Here is a 16399-nt window from a genome sequence, read left to right on the forward strand (position 1 = left end):
GAGGCCCATTAAACTGTCAGAAAAAGGGAAGCTGTCCTAGTGATAAATGAAGTGCCACGATATGAAGATGAAAGGTAAGTGGAAGTACAGATGCAAACATTCTTAACCTGGACACTAGAAAGAGGTGCGTGGTGGGCTTCATACCCCGGTCACTTTACTCAAATTTCCAGGAGGATATGTTGGTCACAGAGCTGGTCCGAACGCCGTAAAAAAGAAGAAAATCCGTTGTCCCTGCCAAAAATCGAAATCCGTTTCTTATCCAAGTAGTTGATCCTTCACCCAACGTTATAAAAGGCACCGTGAAACATGATGAGACAGTAGAAATATAAGAAGCTTAAACCTGGCGACGATCAAGCATACGAACGTTCAAACGACTAGACTGTCGTTGTAGCGGAAGCTACTAAAAATAGGGCATGATCTGCTGTACTGAGCCTTGTATGTATTATATATACATTTAATAACACGTGTAACATATAAACTGCAAATAAATTGTATATTCTGACAACTGATATATTACTGCTGAAAATGACCCTGACAAACAACAGACCTGTCCTCTCGTCAGAGAGGGCGCCCCACAAGGACAAGACAGTAACAGTCAAACTGAATCTAATATCAAGACCGACCGTCAGCCGCAATATGACTTTGACTTTGATGAGACAGTATGGCTCAATCTGCGCGCAGAGTCAGCATCCATACCGGACAGTTAGATAGGATGGAGCCATTAAAGGTCTCCGAAACACTATCAGCAAGAGTACCGAATCGGTGTGAACGCCTGACATCGCCTGTAACTATTCCAGATTCCATTGGATCCGCGTTTCCTCTATACTGGGATCCAGCGTAGCGCTTATTACGTGGACTGTGGGCCCTGACGCGGTGCCTGGGAAATACCGCATTCGTCACGTCGGCAGCTTCAAGTATATCTTTGGTGGCACCCACCCCTATGAAGGAACTACACATACATTCAAGGTGGGTCCTAATCTACTTAATGGCTTTCCCTATGAATATAATTCGCCAAAACGACTGGTGTAGAAGCAGAGGTCTAGACTTCTGCTTCTTCCTCGCTAACATTGTAACTTGAAACAGAGCATGACGTCACCTTCCAACTTCTTGCGCGTCATTCGGTATTACAAGGGTTGGATAAAAAGTAGTGGCAACACTGCTGTAACATGAAAGATGTGCGTCAGGTGGCACTAGCGCCGTCTGTAGCTGATAGCAGAAGTTCAGTTGAAGTAGTGCAGTGAGTGGCTCTGGTTGTGTTTCATTGAGTTGCATTGTGGATCGTCTTGAAGTGCAGGAGCCCAGTGCAAGCACATAACAACATGTTTACGAAACAAGAACAACGCTCCTGGATAAAAATTGAAGTTGCACGAGGTCGTAGTGCACAAAACTGTTATCAGGGACTGCGAGAAGCATGTGGTGATGCTGCTTTGCCATATCGCACAGTGGCACGGTGGGTGAAACTGTTCCGTGAAGGGAGGGATGCCATTCAGGACGACCCCATGTTGACAAACACACAATTCCGCTTCTTGCTTCTTTGCTCTATGACGATCGTCGATGGGCTGGGCGAGAGTTAGCTGCTGAGGTAGGCGTATGTCACAGAACCGTGCTCCACATTCTGCACGATATTCTCCGATACCGCAGCGCGTTGGGTACCCCATAGAATGCCCGAGGTGCAACAATGGCAACGTTATGCAATTGCACAAGACTTGTTGGACCAGTACCAGAGGGAAGGTGACGACTTCCTTGGAAGGATCGTCACTCTGGACGAAACTTGGACTCGCTCATACGAACNTGCCTACTACTGCAATGTCCTGCGTAATTATCTTCGTCCAGCACACAGGAGAAAGCGACGGCACTTGTTGGCAACGAACCCAGCAAACACTAAATTCAAAGTGTAAATCGTCCTAATAACGTCCGTTATATAAGGACCTATATACAAGCATCCATTATATTGACTGTGTGTGTCATCAGATGAAGGGAAGTGTTGATCTCAAGAAATGATCATGGTGTTTAAGTGCAAAGTAGCATTGAACCAACTACTCGCCCCCCGTCCTGAGCGAGGCCCTATCAAACGCTTTGAGAAGGATCCCAGCTTTACCCACAGCTGAACTAGTTAACTATCACCTTTACCCCCTTTCCAAAACAAACCTGTGATTACTGTAAGCCGACACCAGCTGAGCTTAGTGGCGCCCAACCTAAGAAGAAGAAGAAAGAAAGAAAGGAGCGACGAACAGCGCGTGGCCAACCACAAAGAGGGGGGGAGGAGAAGGTGAGTGAAGGGTGGTTGCTTTACGGTTGCCAGTTTCCTCGGTGTGCCCTCGGCTTACAGTTCCTGTGTTATTCTCTGTTTCGTCCGTTACCACGAAACGTGTGTCAGTCTCGGGGCAACGCCTTGATTTATGCCAGCGTATTCATTGCTACGAAAAATGCTTTCAGCCAGCTTTTATCTACAATATTATGAGGAGGAAGCCTCAAAACATAGCCGCGCCATAGCTCAAGCGGTTAGTTAGTTATTGGAGAGGGTGGGTTTCCCCATGCACTTAGACCAGTATTGGTCCATTGTGCTTCCCTCTATGATATTCTACCAGTCTCTATACCCTACCGATATTGGTGCGTACCATCAGTCCCGCCGAGCCAGCGAGTTCGGCCTCCATTAGCTTGGCGGTGTCTATAATGCTTCCCCCATCTATCAGAGGCCTTAGAGACTACTGTTGGGCGGGAAACGTCCTTGAATTTGCTCAGTGATCTCCTTTGGAGATATGAGGTTCTTTTACGTGCCGTAAAGCTACGACACGGGACACACGGCCTAAAGTCCCTCCCGGAGGACTTGTTCCCTGAATTTTTCCGCCCTTAAAAATTCGACGACCTCCGCCGGGTATTTGAACCCGCGTACCACGAGTCATGAGGTTGGAACGTTACCTATAGACTACGGAGGCCGCTTAGCTCAAGCGGTTAGTCGCTGGCTTCTCACCGCGGCGGCCCGGGTTCGATCCCGGGTCTGGTCAGGTGGGATTTGTGGTGGACAAAGTGGCTCTGGGGCAGGTTTTCTCCGAGTACTTCGGTTTCCCCTGCCAATCTTCATTCGACCTATTGCTCCACACTCACCCTCACCTATCATCTGGGGCTGGTACAATAGGCCAGAAGTGGCCGCAGTACAAGGGACTTTGTCCCACTCTACTAGCATTAAGAAACTTTAAAACATGGAAGTACAGAATGAAAGACGGCTTAACATACTAAATTAAGATCGCAGAGGATCTGTGTTTAGGAAGTCTTGACTTCATGCGATCGTCAAATGGGAGTGAGTCTGTCTCGATGAACGGAGAGGCATACAGTCATTACATGTGCGAGAATGGGCTTCAGCTAATTTAATATTAAATCGTCATACCATAAGTCAGGAGCTGTACAGGGTGAAGTGGAAGTGGACGAACTGTCAAACGCAAATCAGTACATCGTCAGTAGAGTCGCCTAAGATACAAAATATCTACAAAAGAGGTCGAGACTTTTGATTTAAAGCACAATAGAACACAACTGTTATCACTTATTCATTTTACTAACAATATTTTCTCCAATTTCCAGGTTTTGAATGCACGTTCCGGCTATAAGCGCTACAAACACTAATATACCATGAAGACAACCGTTTTGACGCTGTGGAGGTTACACTAACCATCTCATCCACCGTGAAGTGCAAATCTCACATTGACACAGCGCACTTGTTCAGCGGGAAGCGAATTATACAAATTCTGGGAAAACAAACAAGTGGTGCTGATCTTATGTAGGACGATTGTACCCTGTTTAAATGGATCGTGTACCTGACGTTTCGGAGATTTTTTCCGTCTCCATCTTAAAGGCGAAATTGCTACCTCACAAACCTTGCCGATACTTTCAGTACATATATCTATATAATACTCGTATCCTGCACCTGAAGGCGCAAAGTTGAAGCAACTACCCCATAGATCTTACAGCAGGCTTACTACATGTGAGAAACGAGCATGGGCGTCTTCTCGATATAAAAATGGAGACATGAAGACCTGAGAGTACACCCCACGTCGACATTCTGCCATTTCCCAGAAACTGATCAAAATTAACAATGAATAGCAGTGAAATTCTAAAACAATAGAAAAATATACGAGTGTTTCGACAAATACTGCATCACAGAAGGAAATTAACGCGACACTTCAAGCTGAATTTTGAGAAGTCTTCTACTTCTTTATAAGCGTTTTTATATAAGTACTGTATTTCTTTCTCAGAGTTGTGGGACAAGATGATGTCATCAGGTAATGTGAGATTATGAACATTAATAAATATATGTTTCATTCAGAAGAACAGCTCAATATTGTCTTGATCTAGTGAAATATTTTGGAATTCTCAAGCAGGATGGACGAGGTCCGATTTTTCAGCTTTGGCTGCGAGATTATATGGAAGATAAAGTCATGTTCCTACGCTGGTTTCGACATAATAACATATGTAAAATAAATTAACAAGATCTAAAACTTTGTGACGATGGTATATTGCTACAAGTATTATGTTTTTGGACATTTTCTATCGTCTTGTCTATTTTCTAAAAACCGTCCTGTTTCTTTTTACGTACGATAGGACCCAACTGAGTAGGTTTTACCTGAGGACAGAATCCAGTCTCCGAAACGTTGTGTTTTTAGAAAACAGACAAGACGATGGGTAATGTAGAATGTATTAACATTGTATTAACATGATCCTTTTCTATTCATCGGAGCCTTTTACATATATTGTTATGAAATCAGTGTGAATTTGAAGTGTACTTACTGTCTTCTGGCATGTGATGGCATTGTATACACTGCGTTCAATCGAGGAGGAAACTTCGCAACACCGCTCACTCGCTGACAGACTGACTATTACTGCGACTTAGCTGCAGTGACAAGACCACGCCACCCGACCGCGCGTTTATCAGCGCTGATGACTCATTCTGCGCTCGGCAGTTACAGCAGCAATCTGTGAGAGATGTTGTATCCTACTCACCCTGCTCCCCCGGTTTCCTCGATGATTGAACACTCTGTACTATATCAGGAGTTAACCGATGTTTCGGAGGAACGTACTGCTTCAATCTTCAGAGTCGAAGCATATGCCTTGGAAACAAGCAGCGAGTGGAGTTGCTCATGCACAGCTCATTGTTCGACATTGAAAATGGAAGCAGTTTGATTCTCCAAAACATCAGTCAACTTCTCACAGACTACACGGCGTCACATCTCAGAAGATACTGTTCGTCACGGCCGTGGCCGACGTAGCCTTGACTTCTCGCAGTTCATAGATACACACTTCCTACGTGTATGTCGTCTGTAGTTCATTTGCTTTTCTTAAGGAACATACTGAGTAACGCTGTCGGTACAGCGACGGGATGTGGGCTTGACGGTCGGGGTTCGATTCCTGGCAGGGATAACAGATTTTTCTCTACTCCACAGCATCCAGCCTCCTACTCGTATCTGTTGGGTACCGTGGACTGTCTCCACAGGGTTAAAGTGGCCGGGACACTCACCTCTATTTAGCGCTACACTTTCATTGTCACAATGTCTTGATGGCATATAGCTTAATTAATGAAGCACAGGGAAATCCTTACCTTTCACCTTTGTACATGGTGAATAACAAGAAGTACCAGGAGGAAGTTACGAAGCTTGCTTCCCGAAAACTGCTCCGAGGCATGATAACCGAACGCAATGTTGAATGGCTGGCAGGTTCAGGTCCATACGCCTCCCCTGGAGGTGAATCAGAGAGGATCTAATGGTCGCCGAACTGGTTAAAATATTCTCCGCTTTTATGGAACCCGAAAGTTAATTATAGTAATGTTACACTTCAGCATCCTATTGCAGGGCATAGATCTGACTTAGGGCTTTCTGCACCGTCTAAGTGCAACGCTGTTCGTCGCAGTGAACTAAAGTACAATAAAGGAACAAGGAACCATGTTAATTACCGTGCTTGCAAGATGCCGCGCCATCTGGATCTAGATCATGCATTAATTCTCTAAACACAATTTTTCCAATTTCTAAGCTTATATCTCCCAAATTGACAGATATAAAGACAAGTGGATCACTTCCAGATTCTCAGCGGATAAAGGCGTACTTCGAAATTGAACGCACGATGCGCTGTGACTGATACGGCTCATATTTTTGTCAGATAATTTGGACGCTGTCATATAATTGAATAATAATTCGGTTTTGCTCTACCTTTCTTCGATATACGCTGAGAGGATGATAGAGGAACCTTGTCGCTATATACAAATCTATTTCCATTCCTTTTTTCCAAGTGTTGAAGTGAATACTGAGGATCTAAAAAGGAGAAAAAAGCAGGAGGCTAGAAAAATGCCATAACGAAAAACTGTATCACTTTTGAGTGCGTGACTGGGTTTAGAGGCGCGTCAGCATCGAAGGCTATAAACGCATGCGCATATGCCGTCTCCACAAACTATTGTTGTGGTGATCAAGTCAAGGGGGTGAGAGGTGTGTTGGGCATGTAGCATGCCTAGGCAAGAACAGTAAAGTGTACACAAAATTCAGCTGGATATCCTCAATTAAAAATTTCTAGTTGTAGATGGGAGGATAATATTAAAACATATCTTAAATAAATGGACTTTGGACAGGATTCATATGACTAAAGTAATATATACTCAGGTTACGTACGAGCTGGAAATATTTTTGAGCAGCTGAGCGGCTGTTGGTTTGTCGAAAAGGTTTATTTTTAGGGAGTTTCTATTTTCATTTTATTTTCACAAGGAATATCATCTTACATATTTATGCATATTTCTGCTATTACAAATGGATTTGTCGATTTCTGTTGATATCGATGCCGACCTTTTCCAACCGTTTGTTTTCCACTGTCCACTGACAAATTATGTAACCTTCTGAAAGGAATATCTCGATTCGTGCAAATTGCTAAAATGCCTGCTAAGAAGCATACGTATACTACTATACTGCGTTGAAACAACAGACACGGTAACACTTGCGCAACCGCAGCGTATGGATTGCATCAAGAACTGTTCGAGCTCTGTATTCGGTCCACAGCGCTCCACATTTCAGTCCTTTGGAAAAATCGATGTTTCCTTTTGAATATTTACCATATGGTGTGGGCTGGGCATGTGGGTTGATACTAAACTTCGGTACATGGCACACCTGTGGCGCAACGGAAAACGCGTTTGACTGCGGCTCAGAAGATTCTAGGTTCGAACCCGGGCAGGGTTGAAAATATTTATTTATTTTTGTTTTGTAATACACATTTATGGCCTTATGTAACAGCTTTTAAAAGAAGTAATAACTGGTATTAAGTTTCATGTTCTCTCGGGAAACGCAACCGTATGAGGAACCATGTCTGCACACTTTGACTCATCGTAAGTCCAAACTTTCGTTTTATATTTACAAGAGTTTTCAGGATGTTAAATTGCATTTAAACATTTAATGCGTTAACACTGTCGCATCTTCACTTGGAAAATCGTGATTTCTCCGCCTCTGCCTCCCTGAGAACTGAACACCAACCAACATTTCTTTTCTTCTTCAGAGCAAACTTTCACCTAGACGTTTCTTCCTGGGTTATTTAATTACATTTTGCCAACTTACGAGATTTTATAACGTCAAACGACGCGATAATGTTATCATGAGCGGCGAGCAGGTAAATGTATTGAATACGGTGATGTAGACTGTTAGAAAGAACAACCGTACCATTTATTTATTTTACTTTGGGCATATTTAACAGTGATGTCTGTAGCTCTGACCATTAGCGTCAATAGGTAGGATGGACAGTGAGTGACCAATTGGAAAGTATGTGGACAGAAGTCGTCGTGACTTTATCTGAGGTAACAAAATTGTCATGCCGATCACAGTGACCTCGCGGCTTAAGGCATGAAGTGTCTTCGCTCGCTCGAATGCTTGGATCGTGGGTTCGAATCCCACTCAAGGCATGAATGTCTGTTTGCGATTATTTTGTGTTTGTGTTGTTCTGTGTAGGTAGCGGCCTTGAGACGGGTTGATCCCCGTCCAAGGGGTCCTACCGACTGTGTATAGGATTAAGAAACGGATAAAAGCGGCCAAGGCCCCACAAAAGGGCTGTTCAGCCATAGATAAATAGATAGATAGAAACACTTTTCCCGGAATTTGTCTGGAATGACTGAGAAAAACTACGGAAACCTCACTGACGATGGTCAGGAGCCCCGGAAACAAGTCGCGAGCGTTACGGTTGGCGTTAACTGTCTCCGTGTAGCCCTATCCGTCAGTCAGTTGGAGAACTGCAGGAAGTCACGATGAATATACAGTATCAGAGCTGGTAACCCAGTACGTGCACCCCAAATGACATCATTATATCAGGCTGCCGGGTCTGCCGCAGACGAGTTCTCGTTAATACGGGCCTATTTCACATGATTAAGAACCCTTATTGAAATTGAGTTACCGTTAATTCTCCGTTAATTTAAAACACGAAGGCGATGTGGAATTCGTGTTCGGAATACTGAAGAGCACACTTCATCACTTCGCTATTTCCCACGGACACCGCCCCTGGCATAAAAGTATGGACATTTTTGAAAGTTATTTAGGGCATAGTATGCAAATCTGCAGCCTCCGATAGGCCGTAAATTACAATCAGATACTTAGATTTCCTTGTTAATTGAAATGGGGAGGAAGATCCACCGAACGCACTACAAAATTAATCAATTTTCCCCCTCCAGGCTTTCAGGATCCAATTACACAAGTGCGTATGTGAATAAAGCCAAGTATTACAAGATTCTGACGCTAGGCATTGTTACTTCATCTGCAGCTGCTTCAATGACGTCATAGTTCCTCGACGGAAATGAAGAAGACGCTCTATATAATCGAACCGTAATAAGGACTGGTACAGGAACGCAACAGAGGAACTGCCTGCGCAGAATACTTTGTGCGCATTATAACTGTGTGCGTAATGTTGCGGGTTTGTAATTAAAAACTGTACTGAAAAATCTGGAAATTCATTTTGTTCTCAGATCATGAAACGACCAGTATAAATTGTTCGAAAATTAAAATAAGAAATTTGTAAAAACTGTCTATAAGACAAGCCGTTCACAGTGGTCCCGCGGTCTAAGGCATGAACCATCTTCGCCTGCTCGAACACTGGGGTCGTGGGTTCGAATCCAACTCGAGTAATGGATGTCTGTCTGCATTTATTCTGTGTTCGTGTTCTGTAGGTAGGTAGCGGCATTGCGATGGGCTGATCCCACCGACTGCGAATAGATTAAGAAACCGAAAATGCGGCCAAGGTCCGCAAGGGCTGTAAAGCCATAGACAGATCAGATAGATCATTCCGAGCCTCGTCGGCTGATCTGATTCGTCCTAATATAGGAGTATATGTATGTCTGAGTGTAAACTCAAATTAGATGAAACTATGGTCATGTACGGTGAAATTACTGGGGGCTAAATCGTTTCCTTTTTTTAGTTAAAAGGTGCTAATACGATATTTATTTGGAAGAAGTTTGCAAAACTAGGAAAATCTCGGCGACTAGCACAAGTACTACGCCGAGACTCGAACCGGATAGCTCTTAAATAGAATTTAGGCGCGTTACACTGTAACAATGTGTCTGATGTCTAACGTTGCCCACTCTCCTCTAATAAGCTTATAACGGTGCTGATGATCATGTACAGGAAGGAAGTAAACTCACTCAGAAGTCGAATTTGGCTGTGGTATATAAACATTTGGGCCAAGTCGGCCAGTATCAGATATGACGATTCCTGTAACAGGAGACTAATGTGGGAATGAAGAGGAGGTATGTAGTTCCCACTCGCCAACTGAGAAAAATACTGAAGCTCTCGTATTGAGAATGTCGACTCGTGGTATAAAAGGAAGTTATACGAGTAATTCTTATACTGACCTTGGAAGAAAATTTCGAATATTCACGAAAAAAGAAGACAGGGATTACACAGCATCATCAATTACATCTTCAGGAAGAAATATGTGTGGTACTTCGGGGCCATAAAACCCATATAATTTATTTAGTGTAGTGATTTCCAGTGCAAAGTAGCATGCAATGACGGATAACTGGTTTCTTGTTGTTGTTTATAAACAGGAAGTAGGACTGGAAGACAAAATAAAGTCACGCATTTTCCACACTGTACTAAACAACTTCTATTTCACCCACTTCCTGCTTAATGTCTTTAATGCACCAGCAGTTAATGAATTAGAGAATCCGGAACGAACATTAACGGGGGGGGGGGGCAGTAAAACATTGCTAGTCCGGACGATAGGCTTGTGTGTGGTCCAGATCAGACAGCTTTAGCTTTCCTTTATTTTATTTAGCACCAGACTATATGTCTTGCTGCGACAGACGATACAGGAATCTACTTTTTCCAGTCAGTAATACTGCGGGTTACAAGTTTCATTCGATTAAACTTCTATTACTTTGTTGTTTACAGCTCAATATCTTAAGGTGAACCTGAGTTCATCGGACTATGCGACGTCTGCATTGTCATGCAAACCAGACAGACAAAGTTTCGCTGTAGAATGGTTTGGCTTGGAAAATAAAATCACATGTTACGGTTAGCACGGGTACAACTGCAGAACTTATGGAAATGAAATCGACTAATCAGGAAGAATAACTTTCTCATTCGAAGAAACTTAACTCCTTCGCGTCTATAGACATGCTCGTATACGTTTCGGACAATAGATTCTTGCCACTGTTAAGGGGGATACGAAAATTTCACTTCTAAAATAAAACTATTGATAACATAAAACAAAAATGCCAAATAGTCAGTACATATAATAACACAATAAATCAATATCCTTGTTTTTGTGTACCTTACTTAGAAAGGGCAGAACCTAGGGCGCGCCATAGCTCAAGCGGTTAGTCGCTGGCTTCCCACCGCGGCGGCCCGGGTTCCATTCCGGGTCTGGGCAAGTGGGATTTGTGGTGGACAAAGTGGCACTGGGGCGGGTTTTCTCCGAGTACTTCGGTTTCCCCTGCCAATCTTCATTCCGCCGAATTCTCCATCATCATAATCACCCGGGGCAGGCTACAATAGGCCAATCAGTGGCCGCCGTGCCGAATGAACCCAGTTGAACTCCACCCCCCACTAAGAGAATTAAAAAAAAAAGGACAACCTACTGTACTTAGACCACAGCCTTAGATCTGGGAATTCCAAGTACTGGTAAACAGGCGCTAGCTTCTCGGAGCGGGCAAAGCACTAACAAAATGGTTAACTGGAAAAGTAATCCTTTATTTTTCTAAATATGTCCAACTCTCGTGAGTTTTACCGCCACCTTTTCAGTAGATTTCAGGTGTCCTTGAGTTCGGTATTCGGAGTGTTTGGAACAAGACATTCTTCTGCGCAAGTTCTATTATTGTGGCTGTTCCCTACTATGGAGGTAAGTCGTACGGCAAAAAAAACTGTACGACCGATGTCGCAGTGTGTGTTCCTAGCCCAAGTAGTCAAAGTCACGTTACGACGACGGTGATTCGGCCAGTCAGTCTTAGTGTCAAGCCCCATCTGAGGCCCAAGAGCAGAGTTTTGTTACTGTCAGGCAGTTACGGTTTTGTCGATATGCTGCGCCCTGTCTGATGAGAGGATTGGTCTGTCATTTACCGTTGCCAAAATCAGTAACAGTCATCTATATTTATAGTTTCTCATGTCTGCATTCTACATAGCCATTTGTGAAGAGTCCGGTTTCTTGTGTATATTTACTATTTACAGTTTTACATATATATATATATACATACTGACCTTGGTTTCCGGGTCATATCCGTACACCCACGACTCGTCACCAGTAATCACAGTCTTCAGGAACTCAGGATCCCTGTTGGCGCACTCCAGCACGTCCTGCGCGACCTCAAGGCGGAGATGTTGCTGCTCCGGCGAAAGCAGCTTGGGCACAATTCTGCCGCCACTCTTTGCATGCCCAAATCCTCAGTTAAAATTGTGTTTGCGGAACCTCTGCTGATCCCAACCTCATCAGCAACTTCCTTGATGGTCAAACGACGGCTCTCCATGATCAGTGTCCGCATTTTTTCAATGACATCAGCATTTCGGCTCGTTGACAGTCTCCCGGAACGCTGCTCACTGTCCGCCGACATACGGCCATGTTTAAAGCGGTTGAACCACTCTTTAATTTGAGTGACCCCCATTGCATCATCGCCGAAAGCCTGCTGAATTTTGCGAATTGTTTCCGCTTGGGTATCCCCGAGTTTCTGACAAAACTTAATGTAGTATCGCTGCTCCAAGCGTTCTGTCATCTTGAGCGAAACGAGAATGCGACGAACACGTGTTACACAACTTCGCTATCTGGCAGCCACAGACGCATCTGGCAGTGTTGCGAGTCAGCAAGAAATCACGCATGCGCATGAAAGTCCCTTCTACCACTACGCTAAGTTCCCCCACCCCTTTGGCAATTACTTACAGCAGCAAAAAATAAAGTCAGATACTTCTTGGACAGCGGTGTATATCCCCTACTGTAGATACTTTACCTTCGACAGAGACTGTGAATATTCTCTGAGAAACAAAAGCGCTAATAAGCTTGATTAGACTCATCAAAAATTTTAATTTAGATAATTTGTATATCAAGCCAAGGTGCAATGTTTTTACAGCGGCTGTCCAATTCGTGCTCGCTATATAGCCTAGTGGTGAACCCAACAGAAAACACCGTTTACAACAGTTCTATATTGGGACGTAAATTTATTGCCACGGAAACATTTATCGGCCGTTCCCAAGCAACGGCCATCGCTTGTGCCTTGAGTATTCCGGTCTTTCAGCTGCTATGTAACACTTTGTCTGAGGATTTCTGGAATCCAACACACTGACTAGAAGCAGCGCTTCGATACCGGCTGCGTGGAGTTTTCATCACGCACCTAGAACGGGCATGGCATTTTTATATTCTACAGCCAACGAACATCTTTTTAGCAACCGGTAGTCATGAAGCTGATTTTCCTTCAAACCTTTACCATGAATTGCCTCCCTCATTATTCTGAGGCCTTTGGAAGGACTTCCGCGTGCTGGCTGACACCTATGTCTCCCTCGAACTTCTCGGTTCCTTCTGCAGCACGTTTCCTTGTACTCACCTCCAATCGACTGCCTTTATAGCAAATGAACATTTAGTTATTGATATTAATTCTGATAACCGTGGCTGGCGATAAGCGTGCCATAGGGGACAGGAGGAAAAGCGGATGGAACGCCCGGTGTTCTCACCACCCTTGTGACTTCTTTCCGCGCCCTCAGTATAGTGGTCAGGGGTGAAAATAAAGCTGATTTTTCGCTGCAACACTTAGACCATAGGCACCGCCAGGGATTCCTCCGAGGGTGGGTGGTAGCCAGCTCCAAGATTACTTCCAATAGGTTTAAAACCAGAGAATTTGTTTACCAACTTAGTTTTCTCGGTTTACGAATATGCTTACAGATCACCGCAGGGTTGCGGATCAGTATATAGAAACACAAATAGTACCAGATGTACTTTTCAAAATCCGTTGGCATTAATATGTGTTAATATTCACCCCCATATTGGGCTCGTGTTGTCGGAGAATTTCTTGACACGCATTTTCTTGGGCGCTGGGTTGGGCGTGAAGGCCAATCCCGTGGCCTCCACATTCTTCCCAAATTATGCCGCTTCATTCCTTCCTGTGGGAATACGTTAAGGACATTGTTTACAAGGCCCATGTGACCTCTCTCAATGAATTGAAGCGCAGAATTGTTAATACTGTATCTAACAATCCTGTCGCAGTGTGGGCGGGCGTATAGTGTGTGAATCCAGAATTGTTGCTGAGAGTACACTGGAGTACACTTGGAGGGAAACTGAATACGGCTTGGACATCTTACGTGCCACGAAGGGCGCGCATGTTGAAGTTGTTTAGCATTATGCAGCAGTGAGCCTGTAAGTAATAAAACCTTCTGAGTTACACTTTCCTATTCTGTTGTTTCCGGTTTGAAAATTAAAGGTCACGGAAACCCTGACAATAATTTAGAATCACCCTGTGCCATCTATTTCTTATTTAAAATTTTCAGTTTTTCAGTAATTAAGGTCGAGAGGGAAGATACTCCATCACCCCCTCAACTCCCATCTGCTACCATAAATTGGAATTTCGTTTACTTCTACACAAAAACTCTGCTTCCTAACTTCTAAATGATCAGTGAATTTCAGGGGCATTCCGAAGGGAAATTTGCTTGGACAAGGCAAAGACAACACAAGGACAAGCAAAGTGACTGTCAAATAACATAACTGGTACACATTTGAAAGTGTGCAAAATGTAGATTAAACAGAACAATGTAACAAATAAAAGTAAGGGTCGAGATGAAATTAAGATAAGATTAATTTCAGGAAGTGCTTGGTAATTAAGATTACAAACATATCACCTTATCCTATATAAACGTACAGGCTGTCTAGCCTGGTGCTATCTTCTGAAACAACAAAACCATTGCGGAATGCGATCGCCTAGACGTGTGGCTTCGGGGAGGGGGACAGATAGGCCTAAATCACATGTTTAATGTAGGGTTCTTATGGCGGGAACTTTGGAGATTACTCCATTTTCGACTTTCATACTATTTATGTAAGATCTCAGGTTTTTACGGCGGTGACTAGGAAGAATGCCGTCTTCCGGGAAGTGGCGCCGTGTAGATCTTGTGTGAAACGACGTTCCTCCGAAACGTCTGGTTGCACAATATATTATTATTATTATTATTATTATTATTATTATTTGATGGGGTGGGTGTCCCCATGCACCGCGACCAGTGGTCTATTGTACGTCCCCCTGTGATATTCTACCACTCTCTATACCCTACCGGTATTAGTGCGTGCCATCAGTCCCGACTCAGCCAGCGAGTTCGGCCTCTACTGGCTCAGCGGTATTTATAGATGCTTCCTCCATCTACCAAAGGCGTTAGAGACTATTGTTGGGCGGGAAATGTCCTTACAAATTTGGCTCAGTGGTCTCCTTGAGACATGAGGTTCTTTTACGTGCTGTAAAGCTACGACACGGGACCCACGGCTTAAAGTCCCTCCCGGAGGACTTGTTCCCTGAATTCTTCCGCCCTTAAAAATTCCACGACCTCCGCCGGGTTTGAACCCGCGTACCTTGAGTCATGAGGTGGTAACGTTACCTCTAGACTACGGAGGCCGCTTGCACAATATATACACGGCGTCACATCCCGGAAGACGGCATTCTTCGTTGATACAATTTATTCTGGCGGATATTTCTCAAGGTTTCGGAACATGCAGGTAGCAGGTTGATCTGAAACGTTAGCCAATATCTACCAGACGACAAGGCGTCACATTGCAGAGGACAATGATCTTTTAAGACAGTGCATAATTTCTGCGTTGATTCCTACTGGAAAGGGACTAGCTAAGGGCCATGAAGGTGACACTACTACAGTGTATGCTAAGGCAACTGGCCACAAGAATGCGACCTACAGAATAACGTCAAGTTGTGGAACTGTTACGGGTGTTGAACTTTTCGTTCTGTTTCACGGGTAATAACAAACCGAGACACTTAAAGAAGAAGGCTAAGATAGCTATATTCGAGATCTATATAATCGTTTTTTTAATTCGCTTAGTGGGGGGTGGAGTCCAACTGGGTCCACTCGGCACGGTGGCCACTGATTGGTTTTTTTGTAGCCTGCCACGGGTGATTATGGTGATGGAGAATTTGGTGGAATGAAGATTGGCAGGGGAAACCGAAGTACTCGGAGAAAACCTGCCCCAGCGCCACTTTTTTTTTCCTTGGCACTACAGCCCCCAGTGGGCCTAGGCCTACCTCCATGAACTTCTCCGTTCACTTCGGGTTTTCTAGATCTTACACATTCGGTATGACTCCTTGGGCGGGTGATCAGCTCGTCGCAAGCCTCTACCTGTACACAAACACAGAAAAACGCACACATACAAACTAAACATCCATGTCCTGAGTGGGATTCGAACCCACGATCCCGGTTTCCAAGCGAACGAGACAGTACATGCCCCAGCGCCACTGTGTCCACCATAAATCCAACTTTACCAGACCCGGGATCGAAACCGGGCCGCAGCGGTGGGAAGCCAGCGACCAACCGCTTGAGTAATGTTCGAGATCGATATAATCAATAATAGATAAGTAATATCTCACTGAAAAATGACAGAAAACATATCGCAACACATTTATAGTTTCATGGGGGGGGGGATGCACTTTTTTGCAATTCTATTGCCCGATAGAAAGTGGCAATGAAATATGACAGACATCTTCCAGAAAGTTCTCATGGTTTGCGCTTCAATGAGCAATGAGAACAAGCCAAACAGATATGTGAAAAATCAACATGGCCTACCCTCTCAAGAGCTTGGAAACAGCGCAGGAGTTCCCTCTGCCTGTAAAGCATTCGCGTGTCTGATGTAGCCGAAATCAAACTGACGGTGACAACACGAAACTACGTATATATAGTGAAGCACTTCATTTCTCACTGCAGTTTCTCCTGCTTTTGTT

At 44.1% G+C, this 16399-nt stretch overlaps 1 protein-coding gene across 1 annotated transcript in view; it reads left to right on the forward strand.

Moving 5' to 3' along the window:
* LOC111872783 (neutral ceramidase) overlaps positions 1–4325 on the forward strand; it is a gene marked incomplete at its 5' end in the record, with an annotated part of 45314 nt that extends 40989 nt beyond the window's left edge. Inside the window, 2 exons of the mRNA XM_023866947.1 lie at positions 798–966; positions 3577–4325. Coding sequence (XP_023722715.1) covers positions 798–966; positions 3577–3618 — 211 coding nt within the window. The remainder of the gene's footprint in view (positions 1–797; positions 967–3576) is intronic.
* Between the last annotated feature and the right edge of the window lie 12074 nt (positions 4326–16399).

Source organism: Cryptotermes secundus, unplaced genomic scaffold (assembly GCF_002891405.2).
Source record: "Cryptotermes secundus unplaced genomic scaffold, Csec_1.0 scaffold79, whole genome shotgun sequence".
NCBI classification, from domain to species: Eukaryota; Metazoa; Arthropoda; class Insecta; order Blattodea; family Kalotermitidae; genus Cryptotermes; species Cryptotermes secundus.